Below are 17,344 nucleotides of genomic sequence, written 5' to 3' on the forward strand. Positions count from 1 at the left end.
CTGTTGGTAATTTGCAGATTCCCCGGTGTTCCAGCGAGCACCAAGTGCACACGTGATTCTGGAGAGGAGAGTGTTGTGTGGAGCGGGTGGTTTCACTGCTTTCACTGCTCAGCTTCTGCTGAACTGTGCAACCCTGCAGAGGGTAACAGTGGTGGGTGAGGGGGGCATTTACTTGCTCTACTGACTTTTACTTTTCTCACAATGGACCCCATGTTCTTGACACTCTTTTAGGATTAAACTGTCAGTACTGAGCCACAGAAAAGGAACATAATTTCTGTTTCCTTTTCCAGTCTGAGCCAGTCACGATGTAACACACCCCGCACTGGTCTACAGTCTCTTATTCTCCAAGGAGCCGGTACATGAACTCAGGCAATTCCCCGATATTGCGCGGAAGAGCAGGAAGCTGAAGAGGATGTCAGCGCTAATAGGGGACTCTAAAGTCAGGAGGACAGGAAGGCAATTCTGTAGACAAAAGGAAACACCGATTGTTCTTTGCCTCTCAGGTGCCATTGTCCAAAATGTTTCTGGACGCATCCACGATATCCTGAGAAGGGATTTTGAGTAGCCAGAAGTTGTGGCCAACTTGGTACCAACGATATAGGAAGAGAAAAGGGAGGATGTCTGGAAAACTGAACATGGGGAGTTAGGAAAAAAGCTGAGAAGCAGTATCTCAAAAGTAATGATCTCAGGATTGCTCACTGTGCCGCCCGATAGTGGCAATAGGATTATAATGAGGTGGCAGAGAAATGTGTGGCTGAAGATTCGGAGCAGGGGGCAGTGATTCCGATTTCTGTATAATTGGGACCACTTCCAGTGTAGGTAGTACCTGTACAAAAGGGGTGGGTTGCACATAAATCCGATGGTGACCAATATTCTTACAAGCAGATTTACTGGAGCTGCTGGGAATGTTTTAACCTAAAATGGCAGGGGGACTGGAACAAGGACGATAGAGCTGTGAATGAACCAGGTGGTTTACAAGTAGATGATGGGTGTAACATGAATGTAAGGAAGGACAAGCCAATGATTGGGTTCAAATACATACAGAGCAAAACGTTAAATTGTACCACATGGACAAAATTCAAAAGGGCGGAGATGCAGGACTAAACGCATTGTATTTAAAAGTGCACAGCATTCGGAATAAGGTGGACAAACACTTGGCGCAATTAGAGATTGGTCGGTATGATGTCGTGGGCATCACTGAGTCATGGCTAAGAGAAGATCATAGTTGGAAGTTTAACGATAAAGGATGTAGGTCTTATCGAAAGGACAGGCAGGAAGGCATAGGTGGTGGTGGTGTGGCTGTGCTGGTTCGAGATGGAATCACATCTTTAGAAAGAGGTGACATAGGGTCCGAGAATGTTGTATCTTTGCGGGTGGGTTAAGGAAAAAGTTTATATTGGCCTGAAAATAGCAGCAAAGGATTGCAAAGTGAGCTAGAAAAGGCATGTAATAAAGGTAATGTTGCATTTGTAATGGGGGACTTCAATATGCACGGGGAATAAGAAAATCAAACAACAGGAGTCGGATCGGAAGGGAGGGTAGAATGGGAAAAAGGGGCTTTTCTGGTTGGCTGCCAGTGACTGGTGGTGTTTCGTAGGGATTAGTATTGGGAACGCTGACTTTCAGATTGTTTGTCAATTATTTAGATAATTAATGTATTTGTGGCAAAGATTTTGGATGATACAAAGATAGGTGGAGGAGTAGGTAGAGCGATTGCAACAGGACTGAGACAAATTGGAAGAATGGGCAAAGAAGAGGAAGATGGAATACAGAGCTGGAAATATATGATAATGCATTTTGGTAAAAGGAGCTGACTATTATCTAAATGGGAAGAAGGTCCAAGCATCAGAGATGCAGAGGGACTTTGGAGCCTCGAGCAAGACTCCCAGAAGATTAATTTAAAGGTGGAGTCTGTGGTAAAGGCGGCAAATGCAACGTCGCCGTTCATTTAAAAAAGAATCGAATATAAACGCAAGGAGAAAATGTTGAGCTCTTAGAAGACTGTAGTCAGGTCGCACTTGGACTATTGTCAACAGCTTTGCGCCCCGTACCCCTGAAAAGATGTGTTGTCATTAGAGAGAGTCCAGAGCAGATTCAAGAGGTTGAATCCGAGAATGAAGGGGTTAACATGTGAGGCGTGTTTTGGCAATCTGAGCCTGTACTCACTGGAACTTTGAGGACTGTGAGGGAATCTGTTTGAAACCTCCCGAATGTTGAAAGGACCAGATATGGTGGATGTAGTAGCATATTTCCCGTGGTGGGTACATCCTGAACAAGGGGGCACAGCCTCAAAATTGAGGGGCGTTCCTTTACAACAGTTAAGGAGGATTTCTTAAGCCAGAGAGTAAAGAATCTCTGGAAGGCTCTGTCACGCACTGAAGTGGAGTCCAAGTCCATGGGTATATTTAAGGCAGAAGTTCCCGATCGGTTAGGGCATCAAAGGATATTGGAGAAGGCAGGTATATGGAGTTGAGTGGGATCACGGATCAGCTGTGATGGAATGGCGGAGAAAACTGATGGGCTGAATGGCCTAATTCAGCTCCCATATCTTATGTTCTTATGGAGGAATTACAACAAATCTCGGCTGCACTTTGGATCGGAGGTGTGAGATTTCCCTTGCTGGAGTTGGATGTTCTAATTGGAATGGCTTGGCTTCAGTTTTGTCAAATCTCCAGATATTCGGCCCGATGGAAAGGGGAACACCAAGGCTTCCTCTCTGACCGATGGGAATGTCTGTTTATCAAACTCATAGAGGCCTCTGAGTACAGAGCCCGAGACCGGGAAGGTGTCGAGTTTTGTGACAAATGCAAATTGCTTCCTGTTCTCCAGACACAGCGACAAAAACCTGTCTCCCCGTTTCTGACCGTCTCTAAACATGCCTCTAAAGACAGGTATTCAGACTCTCAGAGTGAAATAAAGGCTTTGAGATTTCCATTCCATCAATTACCTTTCAGATGCTTGGGCGCTTCAGATAAACCCCGCTCAGTGTCCATGAAGGCGAACTGGCCGTCACCTGTTCAAACAGATTAACCTGCATGAAGTCTGTTCTGTGTAATACTGTAAATTCATCAGCATTTACATGTGTAACAGACAGTGTATTGTTCATCGTACCTCGTTCCCGTATTTCATTCAATATTCTGCTCAGCTTCGGTAAATGGTGATGTAGTTTCACAAAGGATTCCCACATCACCCTCCGGGCCCCGGAGCCCTTCTCCATCACCAGATCCAGGAGGAGTTTGGAAGCGCACGCTCGGTTTCCCTTCTCTGCAAGCTCAGTCACGCTCTGTAATGAACAATGGGGAATATATTGAGGAGCGGAGGGATGGGTATAAATTTACCCTGATCATAGACTGACCCAGCACAGGTATACAGCTTACAGTTGCGGGGTATGACCTAACAGAGGAAAGCCACGGCGATTATGTCTCTGACACTGAGTATCGTTTTGTGACTCAGAAGGGATGAGAAGAGAGAATTTCACTAACAGGGGAATTCAATGGTTAGTAGAAAAGACAGGAGATTCTTTTAAGGAGAACAAGATTTCTGGATGGTGTGCTGTCACGGCCAGTGATATCTCGCATCGAGTCCGAAACTTTCTTAAGGGCAGGGTGAGTAGCAGGCGGTCATGGTCCACGTTAGTACGAATGACAAGAGTAGGAAGTGTGATGAGGTCCTGCAAAGTGAGTTCATGCAGTTAGATGTTAATCTGAAGTGCAGGATCTCCAGGGTTGTGTTCTCAGGAGTGCTAGCCGGACCATGTGCTAGTGAGGCCTGAAATAGGACGACAATACAGTTTAACGTGAGGCTGATGAGATGGTGCGTGACCGAGGGCTTCAGATGTTCGGATGATTGGGCTCTCTTCCAAGGAAGCTGGGGCTTGGGCATACGTGATCGTTTTGCACCCGAACTGGAAGGGGACTGATACCCTCGCGGGAAGGGTTGCTAGCGCTGCATGGGGAGGGGGGAGGTGTTAAACTTAAGTAGCAGGGGGATGAAGAACCGAAGTGGATAGTGGAGTGTTTGTGTGGGGAAAGATGTTGTTAAGGCGACATACAAAGTCAGGAGACGAAAGGATGAGCATCGTGAAACTTTTTTGTTCCAAAATGCATATTATTTCAATGCAAGAAGTACTGTAGGAAAGTCAGATCAGCCTAGCGCATGGATCAGCACATTGAGTTACAGCATTGTAACCATTAATGTGATTTGGTTGGAGGAGGTGCAGGATTGGCAGCTCATCTTTCCTGGGTTCCCTTGCATTATAAATGACTCGATGGAGCTGGAGGGATTACAGATGGAAGGGTGGTTAACTAGTCAGATAAAATGTCACTACATTACTCAGACAGGACAAACTGGACAGTTGATCCAATGAGACTACATGAGTGAAACTACGGAATAAGAAAGGTATGACCACGTCAGTGGGATTATATTGTAAAGCACCCAATAGTCAATGGGATTTAGAGGAACAAATGTGCAGGGAGATCACAGAAACAAACACAAGATTCTGATGATAGATAATTTACTTTCCATTTATTGACTGGCACACCGAGTTAAAGGGCTGGATTGGATAGTGTGGGTCAAATGTGTCCAGGGAAGTTTCTGTAATCAATATATTCAGATGACAACTGGAGAGAGCGCATTCTCGAATTCCTATTAGGGAACAAGACTGCAAAAGAGACAGAGGTGTGTGCACGGGAACACTTTGGATCTGGTGATCATAATACCATTAGTTTAAAGATCATTATGGAAAAGGATGGGTCTGGTCCTTGGGTTAATATTCTAAATGGGAGAAAGGCCAATTTTAGTGGTACCAGAAAAGATCTGACGACAGTGGATTGGGACTGGCTGTTTTCTGGTACAGATGTGCTTGGTAAATGTGCGGCCTCTAAAACTGATATTTTGGGAGTGCAGTGATCAAATGCATAAATGACCACAAGTAAATAGTTCGAATGTTCCTGACAGAATAAGAGGCAACGGTATCTTTGTGTAGGGATATCAAGGCCCTGAGCGCATCGCAAGTATAGGCTTAAAGGATCAAATGAGATATTTGGTGAGTACAAGAAATGCAAGAGTTACTCAAGGAGGAAATCAGGATGGCTAAAGTACGGAATGAGTTTGCTTTAGCAGAAAAGGAAAAAGAGAACCCCAAACACTTCATCAAATATATTTAGAAAACAAATATAACAACGGACTAAATTGGTCCTCTTGAAGTTCTGAGTGGGCCTTTATGCATGAAGCTGAAAAAGGTGGGGGAGATTTTAAATGGATTTTTTTCATTTACATTTACTCGAGAGACATGCAGAGTCTTTAGAGTGAGGCAAAACAGCGGTGAGATCATGGACCCTGTACGGATTACAGAGGAGGAGGTATTTGCTGTCTTGAGGCAGATTAGGGAGGGTAAACCCCTAGGGTTTTCCTTCCTACTTCGTTTAAGGCGAGTTCAGAGATTGCAGGTCCTACAGTAAAGATATTTAAAATGTTAGCTCCGGAAGTATTATGTTAGCTCCGGTAGCTAATGTTTTTTTTCTGCTGTCTGAAACGGCTGTAAGATTAAGCCAGGGAATTACAGGTTGGTGAGCCTAACATCAATGGTTGTAAAGTTATTGGCAGGTTTTCTGAGGGATTGGATATGAGTATTTGGATGGGTAAAGATTCATTACGGATAGTCAACACCGATTTGTACCTGGTATATCCTGATTAACTAACCTTATGGTTTCTCGAGGATGTTACCAAGCGAGTAATGAAGGCAAGCGAGTGGATGTTATCTACGTGGACTACAGCAAGGCCTTTGACAAGGTCCATCATAGTAGACTGGACAATAACATTAAGTCGCTTGCATTCATGACATGGTGGTAAGTTAGTTTAGATATTGGATACAAGAGAGAAGCTAAGAGTGGTAGTAGAGTTTTGCTTCTCTGACTGGAGGTCTATGACTAGTGGTGTGCTTCAGGGATCTGTACTTGGTCTGGTGTTGGATGTCATATGTATATAAACGCGCTGGATGGCAATGTGGTAAACAGGGTCAGTAAATCTGTGGATGACATCAAGGTAGTAACAGCGAGGAAGTTTAACAGAGTTTGCAGCAGGACTTCAAACAGCTAGAAAAAGGTAGAATGGAGATCGGCAGATAGAATTTAATGAAGACAAGTGTGAGGTTTTGCACTATTTGAGGACAAACCACGATAACACTAAGACATTGAGTGGTAGGGCATTGAGCAGCACGGGGAAAGCCAGATATCAGGGAATACAGATCCAAAATTGCTTGAAAGTGTTGTCGAAGGTAGAGGTCTTGGTAAAGTCTTTAGGATAGGGGCATTCGTAGTCAATATATTGAATATAGAAGTTGGGATATAATGTCGCAATTGATGTTTCAGAGGCGATTTTGAAGCAATGGGGGTACCTACCTCTGGGAAGGATATCAATAAGATAGAACGAGTGCAGAAAATAAATACAGATTGTTGTCAGGACTTGAGGACCTGAGATATAGGGGAAGTTTGAATAGGTTAGGGCTGTCACAGAATGTAGGAGGACCAGGAGAGATGTGATAGAGGTTTATAGAAGGTATACATGAGGTAGATACGAACAGGCATCTATTACTGTGGTTGGGTGAGACCGGAACTTGTGATCATGGATTAAGGATGAAAGATGAAAGAATATCTGAGGGAGAACTTCTTCACTCAGAGGCTGGTGAGAGTATGGAACGAGCTGCCATTGGAAGTGGTATATCTGCATTCCATTTGAACATTTAAGAACCAGTTGGATAAGTACATGAATGGGAAGCGTGTGGATGTTTCTAGTCCGTGTGCAGATCAACGCGACCAGGCATATGATAGGTCAGTGTGGACTTGATGGGCCGAAGAGCCTGTTGCTGTTCTGTAGAGTTCGATGTCTATAGCTAAGTCAAACTATGACAGGGTCACTGTTGACTTTCCCTGGGATAAACCCTGGTGAACCGCAGCAGGTTCACAATTCACTGCCAGGCTCTGTGAGGGTCCAGTGTCAGCCTACAGCTGGGAACTGGCAGTGAGAGGCAGCCAGCAATTGCAGGACTTTTGTGCGTGTCAGAGAGACCAAAATCAAATGGTAGTAATGCAGAGAGGGAAGTTTGGATTAAAATTGTCAGCTGTCTCGTGTGGAATGGCAGAGTTAGGGATAATGCGTGGATCTTCTCTAAAATTCAGTCTGGTGAGCAATAGGTGAATGTGTCCCAGTAAAACGAGGACCATTAGAAAGGCGTTTCTTGGTAATTCTGTGATAGCTGGAGATTTTCAATTGGACTATTTTCAATTGTATGATTTTGCAGTTCCCAGTGTTAACAGTATTTGTAATTACAAACTCCAAATGGAACAGTCACAAAGAGGTAACTGAACCATGAGGCCTGTTGGGATATTTGATCAAATGCAAGAGGGTCAGTAGTTGAAAAGAGAAATGATATTCAGTGCTGCCTGTTCAATTGACGATGGGGTTGAAGGTAGACTCGAGAAATGAACTGAGAAATAAGCCACTATATATTTGATTTGTGTGAAACCCGTGGATAATCAAGTCAGTCTGGTGAATGACCATTAAGGTCGAGCATTGGGAACATGTGATGTCAATGGTTCTCTGTCCACTTGCAATGTCCGTCAAGAGTCACATCATTAACTTCCCTTCTCTATCATTGTTTGTATCCTAACACGTCTAAAAGTGAATATGCTCAGAAATATGGACAGAGGCGTGTATTGGTTAATAAAAGTTCAGTGTTTCAGCAAATGAAAACACTTTTCTTCATGTTGATCACAAGCATTGCAGGATTTTCACTGCCCAGAGGTGACGTTACACCGGTTCTGTCAGTCTGTGATAGATTCAGTGGAATCTACTCTCAGCCTATGTTTCTTCCACTTACGTGATACTCTAGCCCGGTGAAGTGATCCTCGCCCATTAACATGAAGCCGACTCCCTCCACACCCTCCTCAATCGCCTGCTCCAGTCGCTCCTTGTAGAATCTCGTCAACCGCAACAGTTGGTGATCCTCACAATTTGACAGGAAGGCCGAGATTGCAGTGTTCAGATCTGTAGATAGTCATAGAACATAAAATAGTAGATGTGCCATGCGTATGCAGACACGATGCCAATTTAAACCAATCCCATCTTCAGGAACATGGTCAATGTCCCTCCGTTCCCAGCCTAAGCATGAGTTCAAACGCCTCTCAGATGCCGCTGAGTAACTGTTTCCAGTCCCTCCCTCGGCAGCTCATTCCAGACACCGATCACTCTCTGTGGAAGACATGCGTCCTAAATCCCCTTTGAACTTTACCATCTAACCTTGAACCTATTCATTCCAGAGCTTGATATTTGCATCGAGTCACAGACTGTCGAACTGTGTTATGCCTCTCATGAATTTATGAATTCTCTGAGATTGACGTCTCAGTCTCCAACGGTCCAGACAAAGCAATTCAAGCGTGATCGACCTCTCTCGGAAGCCAATATTCTGTAATCGTGGTGAAACTCATCTGCACCCTCCCAGAGCCTCCACATCGTTCTCGTGACGTGGACACCAAATCTGCGCACAATATTGAAATTGTCTCTTCACCAACGTTAGTTCAGTTACGGTACAACTTCCAAAAATACATACTCGCACCTGAACTCGTCGCTTGCACGCTACCAATTGTGTTGCCACTTTCAGGGAGCTATTCTCATAAGGAAGCTTCCGGCACTTTCAGGGAGCGATGGACAAGACCCGTCCGTATATCAGTATTCCTAAGGGTCCCAGCATTCACCGTGCACATCGCTCGCGAACTTGGCCTTCAAAAGAGCAACTTCTCACATTTGCCCGAATTAATTGTACCTACCGTCTCTCTGAGAGCTTCACGGGCATTTGGCCATTGAAGAGGCCCTCTCAGCGGCGGACGCAAAGCACTGCAAACTAAGTAAAAGTACAGAAGGGACAGGCCGGGCGGTGATTGTTGGGAGTAGGCTTGTGGCGAGAGTAGAAGCCTCAGCCTTTGGCTCAAAGGAGGCTTCAGCTAGGAAGAGGCGTTGTCTCTGAGCAAGTTTCTACAAGTTTTCCTTCTTTTTGTATTTCTCTTACTGTGCCTGGTATTATTAATGGAGGTTGCGTGTTCTTCATGCCAGATGTTGGAATCCTGGGAGACCCAGAGTGTCCCAGGGAACTACACCTGCGTGGTGCATCCAGCTGCAGCTCCTTGAAGACCATGTTAGGGATGGTACATAGAGCTTAGTGATTTTGAAGGAAATAGGTAAGCCTGGTAATTTCTAAGGTAGGGACACGTTCGACACAGCACTCTGGGCCGAAGGTTCTGGATTGTGCTGTAGGTTTTCTAAGTTTCTGTGGATCTGGAGCAGGACTTAGATGACCTTTGATTTGTATGGGAGAGTGGAAGATAATTGGACAATAATTGAACAGAGTTACAGGGAAACAATCACCCGGACACCACGAAGTTGCAAGTGCCCTGAGGTAACTGGGTGACTGTCAGGAGGAACTGAAATGTAAATAGGCAATTAGAACAGAGTACACCAGAGGCCACCCCCCTCAAAAAATAAGTATATAAGTAAATAAGTATACCACTTTGGATACTTTTGTGGGGGATGACCTCCCGGGGGAATACCACGGCAACCGAGTTACAGGCACTGAGCATGGGTCCGTGGTGCAGAAGGCAAAGCGAGAGAAGAAGAGAGCGGTAGTGATAGGGGCCTCAATAGTGACGGAACAGACAGGAGATCCTGAGGACGTGAACGGGCAACCCGGATGATATGTTGCCTCCCAGTGCCAAGGTCAGGGACGTCTCAGATCATATCCACAACATTCTGGAGAGGGAGGGACTGCAGCTAGGTATTTTGGTACATATTGGTACCAATGACATAGGAAGGAAAAGCAAAGAGGTCCTGAAAGGAGATTTTAGCGAAGTAGGTAGAAAGCTTGGAAGCAGGACCTCCTGGGTAGTAATTTTTGGATTGCTGCCTGTGCCACGCGCCAGTGAGGGTAGAAACAGGATGATTTGGCAAATAAATGCGCGGCTGAGAAACTGGTGCAGGGGGAAGTGCCTCAGGGTCTTCCATAATTGGGATCTCTCCTCGGAGAAGTATGACCTGCTCAAAAGCGACGGGTTGCACCTGAACCCGAGGGAGACCAATATTCTTGCGGATAGATTTGTTAGAGCTGTTGGGAAGGGTTTAAACTAATTTGGCATCGGGGTGGGAGCCTGGGTGAATGGCCTCAGGATAGGACTGTCAGGAAGGGCTGGCAGGTGATGGGACGTAGTTGTAGTCAATAGATTGAATATCAGTACATTAGGGATGCAAAATCAAAAAGGGTAGAAAATGCAGTACACAGGGTGCATCCCACTGCGCCGAGTATAAAAAGTAAGATGGATGATCTTGTTGCACTATTACAGCTTGCCAGGTTTGATGTTGTGTCTATCACCGCATCGTGGCTGAAGGATGTTTGTAGTTGGGAGCTGAATGTCCAAGGTTACTCGATATAGACAATAGATAATAGGTGCAGGAGTAGGCCATTCGGCCCTTCTAGCCAGCACCGCCATTCACTGTGATCATGGCTGATCACACACAATCAGTACCCCGTTCCTGCCCTCTCCCCATATCCCTTGACCCCACTATCTATAAGAGCTCTATCTAACTCTCTCTTGAATGCATCCAGTGACTTGGCCTCCATTGCCTTCTGGGGCAGAGCATTCCACATATCCACCACTCTATGGGTGAAAAAGTTAATCCGCATCTCAGTTCTAAATGGCCTACCCCTTATTCTTAAACTGTGGCCTGTAGTTCTGTACTCACCCATCAGCGGGAACATGCTTCCTGCCTCCAGCGTGTCCAGTTCCTTAATAATCTTATATGTCTCAATCAGATCCCCTCTCATCCTTCTTAATTCCAGTGTATACAAGCCCAGTCGCTCCAATCTTTCAACTTATGACAGTTCCGCCATTCCGGGAATTAACCTTGTGAAGCTACGCTGCATTCCCTCAATAGCAAGAATGTCCTTCCACAAATTTGGAGACCAAAACTGTACACAGTACTCCAGGTGGGGTCTCACCAGGGCCCCGTACAACTGCAGAAGGACCTGTTTACTCCTATACTCAATTCCTCTTGTTATAAAGTCCAGCCTGCCATTAGCTTTCTTCACTGCCTGCTGTACCTGCATGCTTGCTTTCATTGACTAATGTACAAGAACACCTAGATCTCGTTGTGCTTCCCCTTTTCCTAATTTGACTCCATTTAGATAGTAATCTGCCTTCCTGATCTTGCCAACAAAGTAGATAACCTCACATTTATCCACATTAAACTGCATCTGCCATACATTTGCCCACTCTCCCATCCTGTCCAAGTCACCCTGCATTCTCATAACATCTTCCTGACATTTCACACTGCCACTTATCAGTAAATGTGCTAAAGTTACTTTTAATCCCTTCATCTAAATCATTAATGTATATTGTAAACAGCTGCGGTCCCAGCACTGAACCTTGCGGTACCCCACTGGTCACAGCCTGCCATTCCGAAAGGGACCCGTTAATCGCTACTCTTTGTTTCCTGTCAGCCAGCGAATTTTCAATCCATGTCAGTACTCTGCCCCCAATACCACGTGCCCTAATTCTGCCCACTAATATCCTATGTGGGATTTTATCAAATGCTTTCTGGAAGTCCAGGTACACGACATCCACTGGCTCTCCCATGTCCATTTAAATAGTTACATCCTCAAAAAACAGAAGATTAGTCAAGCATGATTTTCCCTTCATAAATCTATGCTGACTCGGACTGATCCTTCTACTTCTATCCAAATGTGTCGTAATTTCATCTTTATAATTGACTCCAGCATCTTTCCCACCACTGACGTCAGGCTAACCGGTCTATAATTCCCTGTTTTCTCTCTCCCTCCTTTCTTGAAAAGTGGGACAACATTAGCCACCCTCCAGTCAGCAGGACCTATTCCTGAGTCTATAGAACATTGGAAAATGATTACCAATGCGTCCACGATTTCTAACGCCACCTCTTTAAGTACCCTGGGATGCAGACCATCAGGTCCAACACCGTTTATCCAACTCAGTCTATCCAACACCGTTTCTTGCCCAAACATTTCCTTCAGTTCATCCTTTACCCTAGTTCCTTTGACCACTATTACATCTGGAAGATTGTTTGTGTCTTCCCTAGTGAAGACAGATCCAAAGTACTTGTTCAGCTCATCTGCCACTACCTTGTTCCCCATAATAAATTCACCCGTTTCTGTCTTCAATGGTCCAATTTTGGTCTTAACTATATTTTTGCTATTAACATACCTAAAGAAGCATTTACTATCCTCCTTTATATTCTTGGTTAGTTTACCGTCGTACCTCATTTTTTCTTGGCGTATTGCCTTTTTTGTTATCTTCTGTTGCTCTTTAAAAGCTTCACAGTCCTCCGGTTTCCCGCTCATCTTTGCTATGTTATACTTCTTCTCTTTTATTTTTATACTGCCCTTTACTTCCCTCGTTAGCCACGGCCACCCCTTACTCCCGTTAGCATCTTTCTTCCTCTTTGGAATGAACCAATCCTGCACCTTCTGCATTATTCCCAGAAATACCTACCATTGTTGTTCCACTGTCGTCCCTGCTAGGGTATTGTCCCATTGAACTTTGGCCAGCTCCTCCCTCACAGCTCCATAGTTCCCTTTGTTCATCTGTAATACTAACACATCCGATTTTCCCTTCCCCTTCTCAAACTTGTAAGATAAAGCAGATCATATTATGGGCACTACCTCTTAATGGTTCCTTTACTATTTACAAGGTGGAATATGGAAGATTTTTTAAAAGTATGTTAAAAATAAAAGTGAAATTGGAGTGAATCTAGGACCGCTAGAAAATGAGGCAGCAGAAGTAATAACGAGGACAAGGAGATGGCTAAACTAATTTACGTAATTTAATTAATTAAATTAATATCTCGCATCAGTCTTCACTGTGGAAGACACTAACAACGCGCCTGATGTTGTAGTGCGTAAAGGAAAAGAAGTAGGTGCAGTTACTATTACAAGAGAGAAGGCGCTCAAAATGCTGTAAGACCTAAATGAACAAACGTCACCAGGACCAGATGAAATGCACCCTGGGGTTCTGAAAGAGGTAGCTTTAGAGATCCTGCTGGCATTAGAAATGATCTTTCAAAAATTATTGGACTCCGGCATGGTGTCAGAGGACTGGAAAATTGCAAATGCCACTCCACTCCTTAAGAAAGTAGGAAGGCAGCAGAAATGTAATTATAGACCAGTCAGCCTGATCTCAGTTGTTGGGAAGATGTTAGGATCAATTGTTAAGGATGAGGTGATGAAGTACTTGGTGACACAGGACAAGAGCATGGTTTCCTCCATGGACAATTCTGCCTGACGACTCGTTTGGAATTCTTCAAGGAGATTACAAGTAGATTAGATAAAGGTGATGCATTGGATGTTGTACATATGGAACTTCAGAAGGCCTTTGACCAGCTGCACACACGTGAACTGCTTACCTAGTCAAGAGCCCATGGTATTACAGGAAAGTCCCTAAAATGTTTAGAGCATTGGCTGATTGGCAGGAGGCAGCGAGTTGGAACAAAAGGACGCTGGTCGGCTGCCAGTCACTAGTTCCGCAGGGCCCAGTAGCAAAAGGCCTCTATGCTTTATATAAATGATTTAGATGATGAAATAGATTGTTTTGTTGCCAAGTTTCCAGATGATGCGAAGGTTGGTGGAGGGGCACTAGTGTAGAGGATTCAGGTAGGATGAAGACGGATTTAGTTTAGGAGGATGGGAAAGAAAGTGGCAAATGAAGTACAATGTGGGAAAATGCAGGGTCATGCAATTTGGAGGCAGAAACAAATCTGCGGACTATTTTCTAAACGGGGAGAAATTCCAGGAATCTATGATGCAGGGGGAGATGGGAGTCCTTGTGCAGAACACCATGAAGGTTATCTTGCAGGCTCAGTCGGTGGTGAGGAAGGCAAATGTCACGTTAGCATTCATTCCAAGAGGTCTAGAATACAAGAGCCATGATCTGATGCTGATTCCTTATAAGGCACTGGTGAGGCCTCACCTTGAGCATTTTGAACAGTTTTGAGCCCGTCGTCTTAGAAAAGATGTGCTGCCAATGTTGCACGAAATCTATCCCGAGGCCTAATTTGGAGCAGTGTGCGCAGTTCTGATCACCTATCTACCAGACCGGAGTTATTGAAAAACTGCAGAGGAAATTTAAAAGGATGTTGCCTGCACTTAAGGATTTGAGTTATAGATAAAGACTGAGTAAGTTAGGAATTTAGTTTTGAGCGGCATGGTAGCATAGCGGAGAGCGTGTTGTTTTACGGCGTCAGTGACATGCGTTCGAAACTGGCCGCTTTGCAAGGACTCAATCCTTTCTTCTCACAGCATGTGTTTCCGGTCTCATCCCAGATTCCAAAGGTATTTGGTCAAGGAGGTTAATTAGTCATTTGTGTATATTTGGTGGCGCAAAACTGTTGGATCATGCTGTATGAAGGAATGAAGGGAGGAAGGAATATATTGTTTGCCATGTTCGCTGCCTGCTCCTCAGTTATTTGACCTGCTACATTTAGTAACACATGGTTCAGCAGAAGATTGAAGCTCTGGTTAGTAGGGTCACACTGTATTCTATTTTCTTATCTATTGCAGAAATAGTCAGAGACTTATCTTTGACAAGGAGCTCAATGTTTCATTTGCAAATATTTGCAGTCTACTGACCTGCTCCATGGTAAAAGCTTCCAGATGGTTCCGAAACACTTCTGTCAAAAGCAATCTCTTCAGGAGGAGAGGCTCCGGTGTGTGGATCTCCCTGAAATAGATCAGGATCCAGAAAAAGTTTTTCTTCACTGACACTCAATGTTGTTGCATGATCAGCTTCCGCATCCGACAAGTCCTCAGACTGGGTGTTAACGCATGCGTGTATTCCTCCCATTTCAGTTGTTTTGTCAGCTGGAAAAGGCAAAGTTCAGGTTAATGATCAAGAAGCACGTGACTGACGCCAATTAGAATTTGGCAGACAAAACTCTCTGGTCCCAATTAAGTGGCAGGTTCCCAAATAATCAGAGGAAATCCCATTTATTTTCTTGGTTTGATTTTGCCTTACGAGATGTCCCAGATATGCGGCGGCCATGATTAAATAACCTTTTCACATCAACTGTCGTTAGGCCTTTCAACATTAGAAACATTTCAATTAATTTCCCCCTTATCCTTCTGAATTCCAGAGAGTACAGATCCAGAGCCATCAGTCACTCCTCGTATGATAACCCTTTCATTACCGGAAAAATCATTGTGAACCTCCTCTAGACCCTCTCCAATGCCAGCACATATCTTCTAAGATGAGGGGCCGAAACTGTTCCTAATACCCAAGGTGAGGCCTAGTGCACCAGTGCCTTATAAAGCCTCAGCATCACATTCTTCCTATTGTACTGTAGACCACTTGAAATGAACGCTAACATGGCATTATCCTTCCTCACCACCGACTCAACCTGCACAAGTTTAGGGTGCTCTGCACAAGGACTCCCAAGTCCCTTTACACCTCAGATTTTTGGACTTCCTCCAGCTTTGGAAAATATTCCACAAGTTTATTTCTACATTCAAAATGCCTAACCATGCATTTTCCAACATTGCATTTCATTTGCCGCTTTCTTGCCCATTCTCCTAATCTGTCTAAGTCCTTCTGCAGCCTACCTGTTTCCTTAACATTACCAGCCCCTCCACCACTGATCGTATCATCTGCAAACTTGGCAACAAAATAATCTATTCCATCATCTAAACCATTGCTATTAAGCATAAAATTAAGTGGTGCCAACACCGTCCCACGCGGTAAATCACTAGGCAGTGGCAGCCTGCTAGAAAAAGGATCCTTTGATTCCCACTCGCTGCCTCCTACCAATCAGCCAATGCTTTAACCATGTTAGTAACTTTCTTGTTATACTATGGGCTCTTAACTTGGTAAACAGTCTCATGTGTGACACCTTGTCAAAGGCCTTCCGGAAGTTCAAATAGATAGATAGATAGATAGATAGATAGATAGATAGATAGATAGATAGATAGATAGATAGATAGATAGATAGATAGATAGATAGATAGATACTTTATTCATCCCCATGGGGAAATTCAACTTTTTTCCAATGTCCCATACACTTGTTGTAGCAAAACTAATTACATACAATACTTAACTCAGTAAAAAATATGATATGCATCTAAATCACTATCTCAAAAAACATTAATAATAGCTTTTAAAAAGTTCTTAAGTCCTGGCGGTAAAATTGTAAAGCCTAATGGCATTGGGGAGTATTGACCTCTTCATCCTGTCTGAGGAGCATTGCATCGATAGTAACCTGTCGCTGAAACTGCTTCTCTGTCTCTGGATGGTGCTATGTAGAGGATGTTCAGAGTTATCCATAATTGACCGTAGCCTACTCAGCGCCCTTCGCTCAGCTACCGATGTTAAACTCTCCAGTACTTTGCCCACGACAGAGCCCGCCTTCCTTACCAGCTTATTAAGACGTGAGGCGTCCCTCTTCTTAATGCTTCCTCCCCAACACGCCACCACAAAGAAGAGGGCGCTCTCCACAACTGACCTATAGAACATCTTCAGCATCTCACTACAGACATACCCCCATCCATCAACTTTATCTATCCCACTTTTAATCTCCTCAGTGAATTCCAACAGGTTCATAAGACAGGAGTTACGCTGAGGCAAACCATGCTGACTTCGTGCTATCTTGCCGATTTTCACCAAGTACTCCATCACCCCATCATTAACAATGGTCTCCAACATATTCCCAAACACTGAGGTCAGGTCTATAATTTCCTTTCTGCTGCCTTCCTCCTAACTTAAGGAGTGAAATGACAATTGCAATTTTGCAGTCCTCTGGCACCATGCCAGAATCCAATGATTTTTCAAAGATCATTTCCATAACACCACAATCTCTAATGCTATCTCTTTCAGAACCTTAGGGCGCAGGTCATCTGGGCGGGTGACTGTGTACCTGAAGGTCTTTTAACTTTTTGAAAACCTTGTCTCTTGTAAATTAACTGCACCCACCTATTTTCCTTCACACACTATATCACCAGGCATACTGCTAGCGTGTTCCACAGTGAAGACAGATGCAAAATACTCATTTAGTTCATCTTCCATTTCCTTCATCCCCGTGACTATTTTTCCTGCCTCATTTTCTAGAGGGACTATGTCCGCTCTCATTTCTTCTTTATTTTTAACATACTTGAAAAAGCTTTTACAATCCAATTTGATATTGTTTGCTAACTTGCTTTAATCTTTTCCCTTGAAATGATTTTTTTTCTAAATTTCCCGATCGCCTATCTTCCCACTAATATGTTCTTTGATGTATGCCCTTTCTT

At 44.1% G+C, this 17,344-nt stretch overlaps 1 protein-coding gene across 1 annotated transcript in view; it reads right to left on the reverse strand.

The window, feature by feature from the left end:
• The window catches only part of LOC140721504 (uncharacterized), a 30,532-nt gene that overhangs the window by 831 nt on the left and 12,357 nt on the right, over positions 1 to 17,344 (reverse strand). The window contains exons 3-6 of the mRNA XM_073036320.1: positions 14,699 to 14,929; positions 7,877 to 8,043; positions 3,112 to 3,283; positions 2,948 to 3,013 (exon numbers count right to left, since the gene is read on the reverse strand). Coding sequence (XP_072892421.1) covers positions 2,948 to 3,013; positions 3,112 to 3,283; positions 7,877 to 8,043; positions 14,699 to 14,929 — 636 coding nt within the window. The remainder of the gene's footprint in view (positions 1 to 2,947; positions 3,014 to 3,111; positions 3,284 to 7,876; positions 8,044 to 14,698; positions 14,930 to 17,344) is intronic.

The sequence above is a fragment of the Hemitrygon akajei genome, unplaced genomic scaffold (genome assembly GCF_048418815.1).
Source record: "Hemitrygon akajei unplaced genomic scaffold, sHemAka1.3 Scf000057, whole genome shotgun sequence".
In the NCBI taxonomy this organism is placed as follows: Eukaryota; Metazoa; Chordata; class Chondrichthyes; order Myliobatiformes; family Dasyatidae; genus Hemitrygon; species Hemitrygon akajei.